The sequence below is a fragment of the Somniosus microcephalus genome, unplaced genomic scaffold (assembly GCF_052327205.1).
Source record: "Somniosus microcephalus isolate GS21.2 unplaced genomic scaffold, FLI_Smic_1.0 unresolved_chr1, whole genome shotgun sequence".
Classification (NCBI taxonomy): Eukaryota; Metazoa; Chordata; class Chondrichthyes; order Squaliformes; family Somniosidae; genus Somniosus; species Somniosus microcephalus.
In genome coordinates, this window is record NW_028225179.1 from 33,654,820 (window position 1) to 33,669,867 (window position 15,048).

The 15,048-nt window shown below is 47.8% G+C and overlaps 1 protein-coding gene across 1 annotated transcript in view; it reads left to right on the plus strand.

Annotated features, from left to right (window-relative positions):
- LOC147094578 (integrin alpha-M-like) overlaps positions 1-15,048 on the plus strand; it is a 151,337-nt gene that overhangs the window by 76,621 nt on the left and 59,668 nt on the right. Inside the window, exons 13-14 of the mRNA XM_085974408.1 lie at positions 271-357; positions 8,339-8,411. Of these exons, the coding sequence (XP_085830534.1) occupies positions 271-357; positions 8,339-8,411 (160 nt within the window). The remainder of the gene's footprint in view (positions 1-270; positions 358-8,338; positions 8,412-15,048) is intronic.

The following is a 15,048-nucleotide window of genomic DNA, read 5'->3' on the forward strand; positions in this document are numbered from 1 at the left end:
CTGCCACGGCCGCGCCCCTCTTTGCACGACCTCAGCCCCGTCTCCCGCAGCCCCGCCCATCTTCCTATGGCCCCGCCCCCTCACTTGCAGCCCCTCCCCTACTCCCGTAGCCCTCACCTCACCTCCTCCGCCCAACACCTCCTCTTTCTCTACCCCCACCCCCTCCAGCCATGTAACCCAACCTCCCCTCCTGCGCTCAACCCCCTTCTCCATGCTGGCCCTCCACCTCTCCCTTGGCCTCGCTGACTGTAGCAACCTCTCTCCCTACAGTGACAATGAGGCAGCAGACACCCTGACCAACAACCAGGCGAGTCTACACATCAGAGTCCAGTACAGCGTCAACCTACTGCTTAAGACGTGAGTAATTCCAGACGGACACACCCCACCCGCACAAACACACATGGTGCGTTAGATACACTGTCCTTTCCCCCTCAGGGACCGGGTGTCACGGTGCGTTAGATACACTGTCCTTTCCCCCTCTGGGACCGGGTGTCACAGTGCGTTAGATACACTGTCCTTTCCCCCTCTGGGACCGGGTGTCACAGTGCGTTAGATACACTGTCCTTTCCCCCTCTGGGACCGGGTGTCACAGTGCGTTAGATACACGGTCCTTTCCCCCTCTGGGACTGGGTGTCACAGTGCGTTAGATACACGGTCCTTTCCCCCTCTGGGACCGGGTGTCACAGTGCGTTAGATACACTGTCCTTTCCCCCTCTGGGACTGGGTGTCACAGTGCGTTAGGTACACTGTCCTTTCTCCCTCTGGGACCGGGTGTCACAGTGTGTTAGATACACTGTCCTTTCCCCCTCTGGGACCGGGTGTCACGGTGCGTTAGATACACGGTCCTTTCCCCCTCTGGGACTGGGTGTCACAGTGCGTTAGATACACTGTCCTTTCCCCCTCTGGGACTGGGTGTCACAGTGCGTTAGATACACGGTCCTTTCTCCCTCTGGGACCGGGTGTCACGGTGCGTTAGATACACGGTCCTTTCCCCCTCTGGGACCGGGTGTCACAGTGCGTTAGATACACTGTCCTTTCCCCCTCTGGGACCGGGTGTCACAGTGCGTTAGATATATTATGTCCGTGAATGATTGAGACACGGACATCAGGAGTGGAACAAAATAAGTCTTTACTGATGGAAGTCAATAGTGAAACTGAAACAACAGAGGCTCACTAGCGCCTTTTATACAGGGGTGGTCACTGCCGGTACTGCAGTCTGAGACCAGTTATTCTCTTAAAGGTACATACACAACAATTCCTCCCCTTTTAGATAAACAGTACATAACATTCATTTAACAACTAAATGATAACTAATTACAATCACAATTACTGTTGCTAGATACATTGGTTAAGTTTAAGCAATTATAAGTTCAGTCTTTGAGGAGGCTTCCTGATTCTGTCTGGATAACGCCTCTTTGGGGTATCAGGTTCTTCTGGCAATGTTGAGTTGGAATCAATGTCGTTGTTTGGTTCATCTGCTTCCAATATTACCGGTTCTGCGGTAGCTGCAATTGGAACGTTGATTTCATTACCAGGTGTATCAGATCGTGGTGTGGAGTTGACGTTTTCCAGTGACTCTAGAATCTGGTCAGCATGGCATCTTACAATGCTCTCCCCAACGTCCACGGTATACATTAGAGGTCCTTGCCGTGTGCAGATCGTTCCTGGCTGCCATTTCTCAGTGCGGTAGTCCCGGGCCAAAACTGGTTGACCTATCTTAAAACTCCTGGTCGGTCTTTCATTCATATTCTGAAACTGCCTGTTCTCCACATCTCTTCGGACGTTTGGCTTAACCAAATCCAAGCGGCATCGTAGTCTTCGATTGAAGAACATCATGGCTGGAGTTTGGTTGGTAACCGCATGTGTCGCATTCCGGTAGGCAAACAAGAAGTTGTCCACCTTGTGTTGTAGGGGTATATCTTCATTACACATTGCCTTGATAGCCTTCTTGAATGTTTGGACAAACCTCTCGGCCAATCCATTAGTGGCTGGATGATATGGGGCAGATGTGTAATGCTTAACACCATTGTTCTTTAAGAACCTCCGGAACTCTTCAGACACAAACTGTGGTCCATTGTCAGAGCAAATCTGTTCAGGCAGCCCATTCCTGGCGAATATGGTTCGTAAAACTGTGATAGTCTTTTCCGTGGTGGTTGAGGACATTTTTATTACCTCTGGCCACTTTGAATGTGCATCCACCGCAATTAAAAACATCGAGTCCATGAAGGGACCAGCAAAATCAATGTGCACCCTTTGCCATGGAGATGAGGGCCACTCCCATGGATGCAGCGGAGCTTGTGATGGGGCGTTTTGGACCTTCTGGCATCCTGCACAGCTCTTGGTCATCTCTTCGATTTCTCTATCGATTCCCGGCCACCACACAAACGCTCTGGCTAAATTCTTCATTTTTACCCCACCCAGATGACCCTCATGAAGCTCATTGAGCACTCTATCCATCAACTTAGGTGGAATTACTACTCTGGATCCACACATCAAGGTTCCTCTGCACACTGACAGCTGTTCTCTTCTCGGCGAGAATGCTGGCAGCAGTGGTTTGCCATGTGCTGGCCATCCCTTCACCGTTAAATCATAGACCCGTGATAGTGTCGGGTCATTCCGTGTTTCCTTTTCTATGTTTGCATTCGTCACAGGGAGACATTCGACTATGGTCGAGTGGAATAACTCCATTGGATCCACTGCAAGGTCTTCTTCTTCCACCGTCGGCAACGGTAGGCGTGACAAATAATCAGCATTTCCATGCTGTTTAGTTCCTCTGTACTCGATGTCATATTGGTGTGCCCCTAGGAAAAGGGACCATCTCTGCAGCCGTTGTGCTGTCATTATCGGTACGCCCTTCTGAGGGTTGAAAATGGAGACGAGGTTGATGATCGGTTAGTAGAGTAAATTTTTGACCGTGCAGGTAGTGATTGAACTTCTTCACCCCCACACTAGGCTGAGGGCCTCTCTGTCAATCTGGGCGTAGTTACGCTCGGCAGAAGTTAACGAGCGTGACGCAAAAGCTATCGGCCTCTCTAAACCATCAAGGAATTTATGTGACAGTACCGCCCCAATGCCGTAGGGAGAAGCATCACACGCCAGTCTGATCGGTAGTGATGGGTTGTAGTGAGCCAATACTTCCCTTGAAGTGATTAAGTCCTTACTCTTCTGAAAAGCACGCTTACAATCATCGCTCCATTTCCATGCTACCCCCGTTCGTAGCAGGGCGTTCAGTGGGTGCAGAATTGTCGACAAATTCGGCAAAAACTTATGATAGTAATTCACCAATCCGAGGAATGACCTCAGTTGCGACACATTTTCAGGCGCTGGGGCCTTAACAACTGCTTCAATTTTGTCAGGGGACTTATGTAACCCCTCTTCATCAATCAAGCGGCCACAATACGATATCTGTTTCTTAAAAAATTCGCACTTGGGGCGGTTGGCTCGCAGCCCATGTTCCCGTAGTCTAGTGAGCACCTGTTCTAGGTTGTTAAGGTGTTCACTGTCATCTTCACCTGTCACAAGGATGTCGTCCAAGTAACACTGAGTCCCCAGAATCCCTTGCAGGACTTGTTCCATCGCTCTTTGCCATATCACCGGAGCCGATGCTACTCCGAATACCAATCGATGATACTGGTAAAGACCTTTGTGAGTGTTTATCGTGAGATACTTCCTAGAGGACTCTTCAACCTCCATCTGCAAATATGCTTGTGCTAGGTCAATTTTTGTAAAACGCTTCCCTCCAGACAGTGAGGCGAAGATGTCTTCTATCCTTGGAAGAGGATATTGTACTGTGTGAAGGATTGGGTTCACCGTCACCTTGAAATCCCCACAGATGCGAATCTTCCTTGACTCCCCGGACTTATTGCTTAACGTTTTCTTCATGACAGGAACGATGGGTGTCGCCCACTCGCTCCAGTCGACCTTAGACAACACGCCCACCTTCTCCAGATTCTCCAGCTCTGCCTCGATGGCCGGGCGAATCGCATATGGTACCGGTCTTGCTTTGAAAAACTTGGGAACTGCATTCTCTTCTATTTTTATCGAGGCGGTTACGCCTTTAAGCGTGCCCAGTTCTTGTTGAAATACCTCTTTGGCGTTAGCTAAGATTGTTGACAATCGTCCAGGAGTGACGTCTTCATCTTTTTTACCGTCCACCGTCATTGCATAAATGGAGTGCCAATCTAAGTTTATCTTCCTGATCCATTCCCGTCCCAATAACGGTGGTCCACCATTTGGCAGTATGTAGAGATACAATTCCCGTATTTTCTTGCCGTTGTATTCGACAGGCACCCTTATTTTTCCTCTGGGGTATACTTTTTGCCCCGTATACGTCGTCAAGACGATGGATGTCTCTCTCAAAGGTAGGTGTGAAAATAGCCGCTCGTAGTCTCGTCAATTCATGACGGTTAGCGCTGATCCTGTATCCAATTCCATTTTAACTTGGGACCCTGCTATCGTGAGGGTGACCCAAATGGTTCGGTGATCCTCTTTTGCGATTACATTGTGAAGTTTGAGACAGCTTAGTCTCCTGTTCCCGGATTCACTATCGCTCATCTGGTCTTCGGAACTACTGTCCGTCATCTTTTGTACTTTCTTGTACGGTTCCTTAGTAGCCTTTTTGTTGTCGCTGGTCTTCTTCCCAGACCTGCAAACTCGTGCAATGTGTCCCATCTTCCCGCATTGCCTGCATATTTTGTCTTTGGACCAGCAGTCCTTCTGGTCATGGTTAGTTCTGCCGCAGCGATAACATTTTGCAAATCCCCGTGTCATTTCGTGGGTGCCGTATTCCTGTGGTTTTTGTTGAATTTCTGCAGCTCCCCTGGCTGCTGCTTCATACGATACTGCCACGCTGAAAGCCTTATCTAGCGTCAGCTCTTTCTCTGAGATAACTTCTTCTGTGTTCCTTCACTCAGGAGTCCACAGACAAATTTGTCCCGTAGGGTATCTGCCAGTCCTGCTCCGAACTGGCAGTGCTTAGATAGCTTGCGTAGTTCCATAAGATACTCAGCATTGCTCTCATCTTTGTGTTGAGTTCTCCTGTGGAATTTAAATCTTTCTGCTATCAACAGCGGTGCAGGGTTTAGGTGTTCCTGTAGGACAGCAACAATTTCGTTTAAACTCTTCGCCTTCTGATTGGCTGGAGTAATCAGGTCCCGCAATAGGCCGTACGTTCTAGCGCCCATTAAGTTTAGCAATATCGATGCCTTTTTCTCCTCCGCTATTTCGTTTGCCTCGAAATATACCTCGACTCTTTCCACATACGTGGTCCAGTCCTCTAATGTATTATCAAAAGCAGTGATACAGCCAGTCTTCGGCATCTTGCAAATCTAAAATGGCACCTCCATCGCTTTGCCTTCTTCCCCGATTTAACAAAATGGCGCCTCCCACGCTTTGCCGTCTTCCCCGCTGATTAAGATGGCGCCTCCCGCGCTTTGCCTTCTTCCCCGCTGTTGTTAGCGCTGCTTTCCACGGTTTCATGCGCGTTTAATATTTTTTTAAAAATTATTTTCCCGTCGTGGAACAACCCTGTGGGACTCTTCCTTCCCTCTTCGCGGGTCTATACGCAGCCCGGCTTCGTAGCACCGGCCGCGCCCTGTGTGATCCACCCTCTCTCTTTCTTCTTCCCGACAACGCTGCTCGGCCCCGTTGCAAACCACCCGCTCGAGTTCGCGACCGCCGCAGCCCAGGAAGGATCAGTGCACTACCTGCCACCAGCCCGATTAGCTGAAGCACCGTCGACAGGAACCAGGCCCCGCATCCGACAGATTCTCCAGCAATCTTCAACTCTGCAACACAGGGCGGATGCCCACAGTCGACGCCCGTTTCTACTGCCTCTTACTTTCTTTTCTTTCTGGCCTCGACCTCTGCTCACTTCGCTGTAGGAATGGATCCCAGGAGGTGGTGCAGACTGTAGGTAGGTTTGTATCTGCTCGTCGCCATTATTATGTCCGTGAATGATTGAGACACGGACATCAGGAGTGGAACAAAATAAGTCTTTACTGATGGAAGTCAATAATGAAACTGAAACAACAAAGGCTCACTAGCACCTTTTATACAGGGGTGGTCACTGCCGGTACTGCAGTCTGAGACCAGTTATTCTCTTAAAGGTACATACACAACAAGATACACTGGCCTAGAAATTCACTGGCCTTAGCGTCGCTTTTGAGGCGCTAGAGGGCCTAGCGCCGAAGTTATGGCCAGTTTAGAAATTGACAGGGGCCCTAAATCGGCGTTAGGCCGGTAGCGCTGCGCCGGCACCGATGACGTCATCGGTGTGCGCAGCGTCCCGGTTGCCATGGTAACCCGCCCGAACTCGGAAATTGAGTTGCGGCCGCCTCGCCCGTGGCAGCCGCAAGCAACGTTCTGGCAGAGGTGCCTTACAGAACTTTGCGCCGGCGCATTAAAGGCCCCGCGGCGGCCGGCCACTTTCCCGCCGGCCGCCTGGCCGCAGCGCCCTCCCCGGACTTCCCCCCCACCCCCCCCCGGAACAGAAGCAAGCCCGGCACTTGTCCGAGGTGCCGGGCTCATTTTTAAAAAGATTATCGCGGGCCGCGGCCGGGTGCAGGCAGCTCCTCCTTAACGGAAGGAGGAGGCCTGCACTTCCCGAGCCTGCCGCACCGCAGCGGGCGCCGTAGCGCCGGAATAGCGCCGCAATGCGGCACGTGGCGCCAGTTTTGAGGCGCTGAGACCCCTCAGTAGCGCCGGCAGCCGTTTGGGCGCGGCGCTACTGAATTTTTGGCGCGCGCAGGGGGACTTAGCGCCGGCACTAACTTCCGGCGCTAAAGCCCTCGCTGCGTCAAAACCGAATTTCTAGGCCACTGTCCTTTCCCCCTCTGGGACCGGGTGTCACGGTGCGTTAGATACACTGTCCTTTCCCCCTCTGGGACCGGGTGTCACGGTGCGTTAGATACACTGTCCTTTCCCCCTCTGGGACCGGGTGTCACAGTGCGTTAGATACACTGTCCTTTCCCCCTCTGGGACCGGGTGTCACGGTGCGTTAGATACACTGTCCTTTCCCCCTCTGGGACCGGGTGTCACGGTGCGTTAGATACACTGCCCTTTCCCCCTCTGGGACCGGGTGTCACAGTGCATTAGATACACTGTCATTTCCCCCTCTGGGACCGGGTGCCACAGTGTGTTAGATACACTGTCCTTTCCCCCTCTGGGACCGGGTGTCACGGTGCGTTAGATACACTGTCCTTTCCCACTCTAGGACCGGGTGTCACAGTGCGTTAGATACACTGTCCTTTCCCCCTCTGGGACCGGGTGTCACGGTGCGTTAGATACACTGTCCTTTCCCCCTCTGAGACCGGGTGTCACAGTGTGTTAGATACACTGTCCTTTCCCCCTCTGGGACCGGGTGTCACAGTGTGTTAGATACACTGTCCTATCCCCCTCTGGGACTGGGTGTCACGGTGCGTTAGATACACTGTCCTTTCCCCCTCTGGGACCGGGTGTCACAGTGCGTTAGATACACTGTCCTTTCCCCCTCTGGGACCAGGTGTTACAGTGTGTTAGATACACTGTCCTTTCCCCCCCTGGGACCAGGTGTCACAGTGTGTTAGATACACTGTCACACTGTCCTTTCCCCCTCTGGGACTGGGTGTCACAGTGCGTTAGATACACTGTCCTTTCCCCCTCTGGGACCGGGTGTCACGGTGCGTTAGATACACTGCCCTTTCCCCCTCTGGGACCGGGTGTCACAGTGCATTAGATACACTGTCATTTCCCCCTCTGGGACCGGGTGCCACAGTGTGTTAGATACACTGTCCTTTCCCACTCTAGGACCGGGTGTCACAGTGCGTTAGATACACTGTCCTTTCCCCCTCTGGGACCGGGTGTCACGGTGCGTTAGATACACTGTCCTTTCCCCCTCTGGGACCGGGTGTCACAGTGTGTTAGATACACTGTCCTATCCCCCTCTGGGACTGGGTGTCACGGTGCGTTAGATACACTGTCCTTTCCCTCTCTGGGACCGGGTGTCACAGTGCGTTAGATACACTGTCCTTTCCCCCTCTGGGACCAGGTGTTACAGTGTGTTAGATACACTGTCCTTTCCCCCCCTGGGACGGGGTGTCACAATGTGTTAGATACACTGTCCTTTCCCCCTCTGGGACCAGGTGTCACAGTGTGTTAGATACACTGTCACACTGTCCTTTCCCCCTCTGGGACTGGGTGTCACAGTGCGTTAGATACACGGTCCTTTCCCCCTCGGGAACTTGCGTCCGAGCGGTAAAGCGAGCTCAGAGAGCGATCGTTGCGTTACGCACCCCGATTTTGTCGAGGTGTGGCGAGGAACCCCATCCAGTGACCAGTTAATGTTTGTGTCTCTCTGCAGTTTGAACTCTTCCAATTACGTCAACTTCTCCCTGGGGTCGACGGCGCTGAAAGACGTGACTCATCGATACATGGTAATCGATGGCCAATGAGCAAGCTCGCTCGCCTTCTCTCTTTCTTCCTTTCTCTCTTTCTTTCTTTCATTCTTTCTGTCTCTTTTTTTTCTCTGTCATTCTCTGTCTTTCACTCCTTTGTCTCTTTCTTTCAATCTTTATTTTTCTCTCTGCTCTGTCTTTCTGTCTCGCATTCTCTCTATTTCTGTCTCTCGTTCTCTTTCTCTCTTTAAGTCTTTCTTTCCCTCTCTCTCTCTCTCTCTCTCTCTCTGTCTCTCTCTCTCTCTGTGTCTCTCTCTGTCTCTCTCTGATTCTGGCTCTCTCTCTCTTTGTGTGTGTCTCTCTCTGTCTCTCTCTCTGTCTCTCTCTCTGTCTCTCTCTCTCTCTCTCTGTCTCTCTCTCTCTCTCTCTCTGTCTCTCTCTCTGTCTCTCTCGCTGTCTCTCTCTCTCTCTCTCTGTCTCTCTCTCTGTCTCTCTCTCTCTGTTTCTCTCTCTCTCTGATCCTGACTCTCTCTCAATACAATACAATACAATACAAATCGCTTTATTGGCATGATAAGGTACATCTTATGTTGCCAAAGCATCAAAATACATTTATGGTTGAACACATAAACGCGGTTCCATTCATACAGTGTATAAACAGGTATATCCCTGAGTTTATAAATATATTTTCGCCTTGTTTATATATACTCTTGTCTTAGTTTACTGGTTATCCCTCTGTTCATGGCAAGCTGTAACATAGTGTGCCGCCAGTGTTACACAGCTTCTCTCCTCCCCCAGTAGGAATGGGAGTTTTTGGTTGTCAGTCAGATTTCTGAATTCAGGGCATATTTGTGAGAATTTTTGATAGAAATTCTCTCTGATGCCCTGATATTTTCCACAGGCTGTGAGGAAGTGCATCTCTGTCTCAACTACTCCCTGACTGCAGTGAGAGCATATATCCTGTCTTCTCTTGGCAGCCTGGTCTGCCTGTGTCTGCCTTTTTCGATCGCTAGGCTATGTTCGCTAAGTCTGTACCTTGTCAAGGTTCTTCTCAGTTTGTTATCCTTTACCATGGTCAGGTAATCAGCTATGTTGTATTGTCTGTTTAGGGCCAAGTAGCAATTGAGTTTGCTTTGGGTTTTTGTTGTTTCTGCCCAATATGACAGATATTTTTCCTTTTGCTTAGCGACGATTGTGTTGGGTCGAATTCTTTGTGTTACCCTGTCACTGTCACTGTCTCTCTCTCTCTCTGTCTGTCTGTCTCTCTCTCTCTCTCTCTGACTCTCTCTCTGTCTCTCTCTCTCTGTTTCTCAGTTCAGTTCAGTTCAAATGCTTTATTGGCATGAAAGTTTACAGAGAACCATATTGCCAAAGCTTACATAGCAAAAAGGTACAGTTTTCCAACATTCTGTAGGTGTCAATCGATTTGACATTTGTTGGGTACATACAATATTACTTTTAAACAATATTAATTTTAAACAGTCTTTCTACTTCATTTGGTACGTTCAATATTAATTTTAAACAGTCTTACTTTTAAACAGTCCTCAGGTTGTGACATGTTGTTACATATTTGGCCCCAAGGTATGGTCTGTCTCCTTCTCCTAGGACTAATCTCAATTTTGACAGATCATCCAATTTCTTGAAATCTGGGGTTGTTTGGCTTAGCTTGTTGAATAATATGTTTCTTGATGTGTTGAATTTTTCGCATTTTAGGAGGAAATGCATTTCTGTTTCAACCTCGCCAGTCAGACATTGATCGCATATTCTATTCTCTCTAGGCTGCCAGGATTTCTTGTATCTGCCTTTTTCAATTTCCAGTTGGTGGTCGCTTAGTCTGTACCTGGTGAGGGTCTGTCTCTGTTTTGTGTCTCTGATGGACGTGAGGTAGTCTGCCAGTTTATATTCTCTTTTTAGGGCCCGGTAACATTCTAATCTGCTTTGGCTTTCGGTTATTTTGTTCCAATGTTCCAGGTAGGTTTCTTTGCATTTTTTAATGATTTGGTTCACTCGGATTGGTGTTTGGACGGCTGTGTTGGTCTGGGGCTGGTCAGGGTCCGGCTGAGTACTTAGTTTCAGTAGCAGCTGACTCAGGGGACTCTTTTCTGGGTTTAGCTCTTGGGTCTGAAAGGCTTTGAAATGAAGGGTGTCTGGGGAGCTAGATTTGAGGTGATTTAGGAAGTTTAGTGCTCGTTTTTGGATGTTTATTATCAGTGGGTATCTGCCTAGTTCGGCTCTGCACGCATTTGTTGGCGTTTTTCTTTGGGTGCGAAGGATGCTTCGGCAGAATTCTGCATGTAGGGCTTTTATTGTGTGTTTTTCCCATTTAGTGTAGCTTTGGTGATTTAGCGGGCCCCATACTTCACTACCGTACAGTGCAATGGGCAGGATTATGCTGTCAAATATTTTGAGCCAGATTTTGATTGGGATTTGGATGTTGTAGAATTTTCTTTTTATTGCATATAGGGCTCTTCGGGCTTTTTCTTTTAGTGCATTCACTGCTATGCTGAAGCTCCCTGATGCTGTAATAGTTAGACCAAGGTAGGTGTAGCTCATAGTGTGTCCTATAGTGGTATCACTGAGGGTAAACTGGTATTTGTTTTCCTGACATCTGGGTCTTTTCTGAAAAATCATGATGTTGGTTTTCTTTAGATTTACTGTTAGAGCCCAATTTTGGCAGTATTTGTCGAGTAGGTCTAGTTGTTGCTGTAATCCCTGTTCTGTGGGAGACAGCAGAACCAGGTCGTCCGCATAGAACAGGGACTTCACTTCTCCATCCAGGAGACGGAGACCTGGTGACTCGCTTTGCTCCAGCATGTCTGCTAATTCATTTATGTATATGTTGAACAGGGTCGGGCTCAAATTGCAGCCCTGCCGGACGCCTCTTCTCTGGGTGAAGAAATCGGTGCATTTGTCTCCAATTTTGACCCCGCATTTGTTTTTCAGATACATTGATTTAATAAGGTCATAGACTTTGCCCCCTATTCCACACTGAAGAAGTTTATAATAGAGCCCTTCGTGCCATATAGAGTCAAAGGCTTTCTTGAAGTCGATGAAACAGGCGAATATTTTCCCATTTTTTGTTTGGTGTTTATGTTTTTCAATGAGGGTGTGAAGGGTATAGATATGGTCGGCGGTGCGGTGTTTTGGAAGAAAGCCTATTTGGTTTTTTCTGAGGATATTATGTTTGTTAAGAAAATCAAGTAATCTACTATTTAGAATACTGCAGAATAACTTCCCTAGACAACTGTTGACACAGATGCCGCGGTAGTTATTTGGGTCTGATTTGTTTCCACTTTTATATATGGGGGAGATTAGTCCTTGGCACCAGATATCGGGAAAACAGCCTGAGCGTAATATGATGTTGAATAGTTTGAGTATCGCACCCTGCATCTCCATATTGCTGAACTTTAGCATTTCATTTTTGATGTTGTCTGGGCCACAGGCTTTCTTTAGGTGGAGAGATTTTGTTTTTGTGGCCAGTTCTTTCCATGTGATTGGGGAGTCTAGAGGGTTTTGGTTGTCTTTAATTGTTGCTTCTAATGTGTGGAGTTTTTCTGTGACCTGATGTTGACTTGGGTTTGTTTTGTTTATTGGGATGTCTTTGTAGAGGTTTTCAAAATGTGTTCTCCAGATGTCGCCATCTTGGATTGGTAATGCTTGCAGTTGTGTTGTACTCAGGTTATTCCACATTTCCCAGAATTGTTTTGGATTGGTGGAGTTTTCAATTTCTTCGAGTATTTTGTGGGTATAGTTTTGTGTTTTGTTCCTAATGGTGTGTTTATATCTTTTGAGGGTTTCATTGTATCTAGTACGTAGGTCCGGATTGTTTGGTTGCTGATGCTTTTGGTTTGATATTTTTCTCAGGTCTTTTCTGGCATTTTTGCATTCGTGGTCAAACCATTTCATATTTTTATTTTGTCTTTTGTGACGCTTCCTCTTCTGTTTCACGAGGTCGGCTTTTACAGCTGCCTCATGGAAGATCATATTTATATCCTCTATGGCCATGTTTACACCATCTCTGGTGATCTCGTATGGGTTTTCTTTAAATTTTGAAATTTTACTTGTGAGATCAGGTGAATTTAGTGCTGTGATGAATTTATCTCCACTGTCTGGGGCCCATCTGTATGTCTGGTTTATTTTATGTAGCTTACTGTGTTCCTTTTTTGTGTCTGTAGTTTGGGCAGAAAGTTTAAGGTACACATTTATTTGGTTATGGTCTGAGAGGGGGGATTGCTGCCTGACAGTGAATGCGTTGATATCGCAGGGGTCCAGGTCAGTGATTGTATAGTCCACCACACTAGACCCAAGAGTTGAGGAGTATGTGAGTCTCCCTTGGGAGTCCCCTCTGAACCTACCATTAACTATGTACAGGCCTAAGGCTCGGCAGAGTTGCACTACCTCCCTACCGCTTTTATTTATTTCACGATCAAGGTTGTTCCGATTTGCGATGGCTGGTGTGACATCTAAAGGGGTCTGGCCAAACACATGATCTCTCTCTCTGATCCTGACTCTCTCTCTCAGTTTCAGTTCAGTTTCAGTTCAAATGCTTTATTGGCATGAAAGTTTACAGAGAACCATATTGCCAAAGCTTACATAGCAAAAAGGTACAGTTTTCCAACATTCTGTAGGTGTCAATCGATTTGACATTTGTTGGGTATATACAATATTACTTTTAAACAATATTAATTTTAAACAGTCTTTCTACTTCATTTGGTACGTTCAATATTAATTTTAAACAGTCTTACTTTTAAACAGTCCTCAGGTTGTGACATGTTGTTACATATTTAGCCCCAAGGTATGGTCTGTCTCCTTCTCCTAGGACTAATCTCAATTTTGACAGATCATCCAATTCCTTGAAATCTGGGGTTGTTTGGCTTAGCTTGTTGAATAATATGTTTCTTGATGTGTTGAATTTTTCGCATTTTAGGAGGAAATGCATTTCTGTTTCAACCTCGCCAGCCAGACATTGATCGCATATTCTATTCTCTCTAGGCTGCCAGGATTTCTTGTATCTGCCTTTTTCAATTTCCAGTTGGTGGTCGCTTAGTCTGTACCTGGTGAGGGTCTGTCTCTGTTTTGTGTCTCTGATGGTCGTGAGGTAGTCTGCCAGTTTATATTCTCTTTTTAGGGCCCGGTAACATTCTAATCTGCTTTGGTTTTCGGTTATTTTGTTCCAATGTTCCAGGTAGGTTTCTTTGCATTGTTTAATGATTTGGTTCACTCGGATTGGTGTTTGGACGGCTGTGTTGGTCTGGGGCTGGTCAGGGTCCGGCTGAGTACTTAGTTTCAGTAGCAGCTGACTCAGGGGACTCTTTTCTGGGTTTAGCTCTTGGGTCTGAAAGGCTTTGAAATGAAGGGTGTCTGGGGAGCTAGATTTGAGGTGATTTAGGAAGTTTAGTGCTCGTTTTTGGATGTTTATTATCAGTGGGTATCTGCCTCTCTCTCTCTCTCTCTCTCTCTGACTCTCTCTCTGTCTCTCTCTCTCTCTCTGTCTCTCTCCCTGTCTCTCTCTCTCTCTCTCTCTCTGTCTCTCTCTCTCTCTGTCTCTCTCTCTCTGTTTCTCTCTCTCTCTGATCCTGACTCTGTCTCTCTCTGTCTGTCTGTCTGTCTCTCTCTCTCTCTCTCTGTCTCTCTCTCTCTCTGTCTCTCTCCCTGTCTCTCTCTCTCTCTCTCTCTCTCTCTCTCTCTCTCTCTCTGTCCCTCTCTCTCTCTCTCTCTCTCTCTCTCTGTCTCTCTCTCTCTCTGTTTCTCTCTCTCTCTGATCCTGACTCTGTCTCTCTCTGTCTGTATGTCTGTCTCTCTCTCTCTCTGTCTGTCTCTCTCTCTCTGTCTCATAGAAACATAGAAGATAGGAGCAGGAGTAGGCCATTCGGCCCCTCGAGCCTGCTCCGCCATTCAATAAGATCATGGCTGATCATCCAAATTCAGTACCCTGTCCCTGCCTTCTCCCCATATCGCTTGATCCCTTTAGCCTTAAGAAACATATCTATCTCCTTCTTGAATATATTCAGTGACTTGGCCTCTACTGCCTTCTGTGGTAGAGAATTCCACAGGTTCACCACCCTCTGAGTGAAGAAGTTTCTCCTCATCTCAGTCCTAAATGTCCTACCCCGTATCCTGAGACTGTGACCCCTCGTTCTAGACCCCCCCCAGCCAGGGGAAACATCCTCCCTGCATCCAGTCTGTCCAGCCCTGTCAGAATTTTATACGTTTCAATGAGATCCCCTCTCATTCTTCTAAACTCTAGTGAATACAGGCCTAGTCGACCCAATCTCTCCTCATACGACAGTCCTGCCATCCCAGGAATCAGTCTGGTGAACCTTCGCTGCACTCCCTCTATGGCAAGTATATCCTTTCTTAGGTAAGGAGACCAAAACTGCACACAGTACTCCAGGTGTGGTCTCACCAAGGCCCTGTATAACTGTAGTAAGACATCCTTGCTCCTGTACTCAAATCCTCTTGCAATGAAGGCCAACATACCATTTGCCTTCCTAACTGCTTGCTGCACCTGCATGTTTGCTTTCAGTGACTGGTGTACAAGGACACCCAGGTCCCTTTGTACATCAACATTTCCCAATCGAGCACCATTTAAATAATACTCTGCCTTTCTGTTTTTCCTACTGAAGTGGATAACTTCACATTTATCCACGTTATACTGCATCTGCCATGTATTTGC